General features: G+C 40.8%; 1 protein-coding gene across 1 annotated transcript; it reads left to right on the forward strand.

Moving 5' to 3' along the window:
* The first annotated feature begins 734 nt into the window (after nt 1-734).
* On the forward strand, nt 735-1,313 carry LOC143597915 (uncharacterized). The gene has a single exon (XM_077076286.1). The coding sequence runs from the start codon at nt 735-737 to the stop codon at nt 1,311-1,313; it is 579 nt and encodes a 192-aa protein (XP_076932401.1).
* Nucleotides 1,314-1,695: the final 382 nt, after the last annotated feature.

Consider the following 1,695-nt stretch of genomic DNA (forward strand, 5'->3'; position numbering starts at 1 on the left):
ATCAAATGACTTTCGGGCACTTTCACTTGGTTAGGATTAAAAAAAGATGTCACAAATTTTGTTAAGTCATGTGAGATTTGCCAAAGTGTCAAAAATCCTAACCATAAGTCATATGGTTTTCTTCAGCCATTACCGACACCAGAACATCCGTGGCATGACATATCCATGGATTTCATCACAAGTCTTCCACCATCAAAAGGAAAAATGGCCATATGGGTGATTGTTGATCGTTTGTCTAAGTTCTCCCACTTCATTGCACTTCCAACAGGGTACACTTCTATTTCTTTAGCTTCTATTTTCATGCGCGAGGTGTACCGTCTTCATGGGTTGCCGAAATCAATTGTCTCGGACCGAGATTGTGTCTTCATTAGTAGTTTTGGAAGGAGTTATTTAAGCTAATGGGTACTCAGTTACTACATTCCAGTGCATACCATCCAGAAACAGACGGTCAGACCGAGGTAGTCAACCGGGGCCTCGAAATGTATCTCCGTGCATTCATTTTCAACGAACCAAGAAAGTGGGAATGATATTTGTATTTAGCTGAATTTTCCTACAACATAACTCATCATTCGGCTATTCAAATGTCCCCATTTAAAGCTTTATATGGCCGAGATGTTTCTTCGATCCATGACTACATTCTGAGTGAAACAAAAACTGCATCGATTAAGAATTCCCTTCTGGAGCATCAGCGCATAATCGACCAATTAAAGGTTTCAAAAGTTTCTAAGATAAAAATGATCAAGTATGCAAACAAGAAAAGATCAGACAAAGAGTTCCAAGTTGGTGAGTATGTGTATTTACGGCTACAAAGTTATCGTCAATCGTCGGTGGCAACTCGTTCGAATCATAAACTTTCACGTCGTTTTTATGGTAAGTATAAGATCCTAGAGCATATTGGTAAGGTGGCGTACAGATTGGAATTACCACCGGAGTCTCGCATTCACCCGGTGTTTCATGTCTCTTTGTTAAAGCAATGTTATGGAAACAATTTAAGCAACAAAGGGAGTCTTGAGAAATTCGGATCTGAAATTGAAATTAGTTCCCTACCAAAAACTATATTGGATGTTCGTTTGGATGCTCATGGAAAAACTCAGCTGCTGATTAAATGGGAGAAAAAGCCACTCGAGGAAGCTACGTGGGAAGACAAAGACACATTGGAAGAGATGTTTCCGAGCTTCACCAACATTGCGGACAATGAAGTTTCTCAAGGAGAGGGGGATTATATGGATCAGGCTCGCACTACACCAGATCCAGCCCAACAGCAGGCTCGGCCCAAACGAGAGATTAACAGGCCGACCCGTTTCCAGATATGAGACATCGTTTATTGTTTTATTTATTGTTCTTTAATTAGTTTGTTGCCTAGTCTTGCATGATTTCCATGTTCCTAACTTAGTGGTTGCATGTTTAGCGGTAGTGGCATAAAATAAGGATCATGGGTGGTTAATCCATTGGTCTAGTGCATGTTTAAATTCTGTTTTGCATAATGAAAAAAGGAAGAAAATTGTCCCAAAGTGTTCTCTTTTTTCTCTCTATTGCTTGGAGCCTAATCCCCTCTAAGGATTACCTATCATAACACATCAGATATAGCCGAAGACACGCCCTCACCACTGAATCACATGCGCCGCCTCCAAGGACGGACGTGAGGGTTAAGGACAACAACAAATCAGCACGTCAAATCTACCCGACAGAGGTAGT

The sequence above is a fragment of the Bidens hawaiensis genome, unplaced genomic scaffold (assembly GCF_021521415.1).
Source record: "Bidens hawaiensis isolate Kalapana, Puna unplaced genomic scaffold, B.hawaiensis_p1.1 tig00049244_1, whole genome shotgun sequence".
Classification (NCBI taxonomy): domain Eukaryota; kingdom Viridiplantae; phylum Streptophyta; class Magnoliopsida; order Asterales; family Asteraceae; genus Bidens; species Bidens hawaiensis.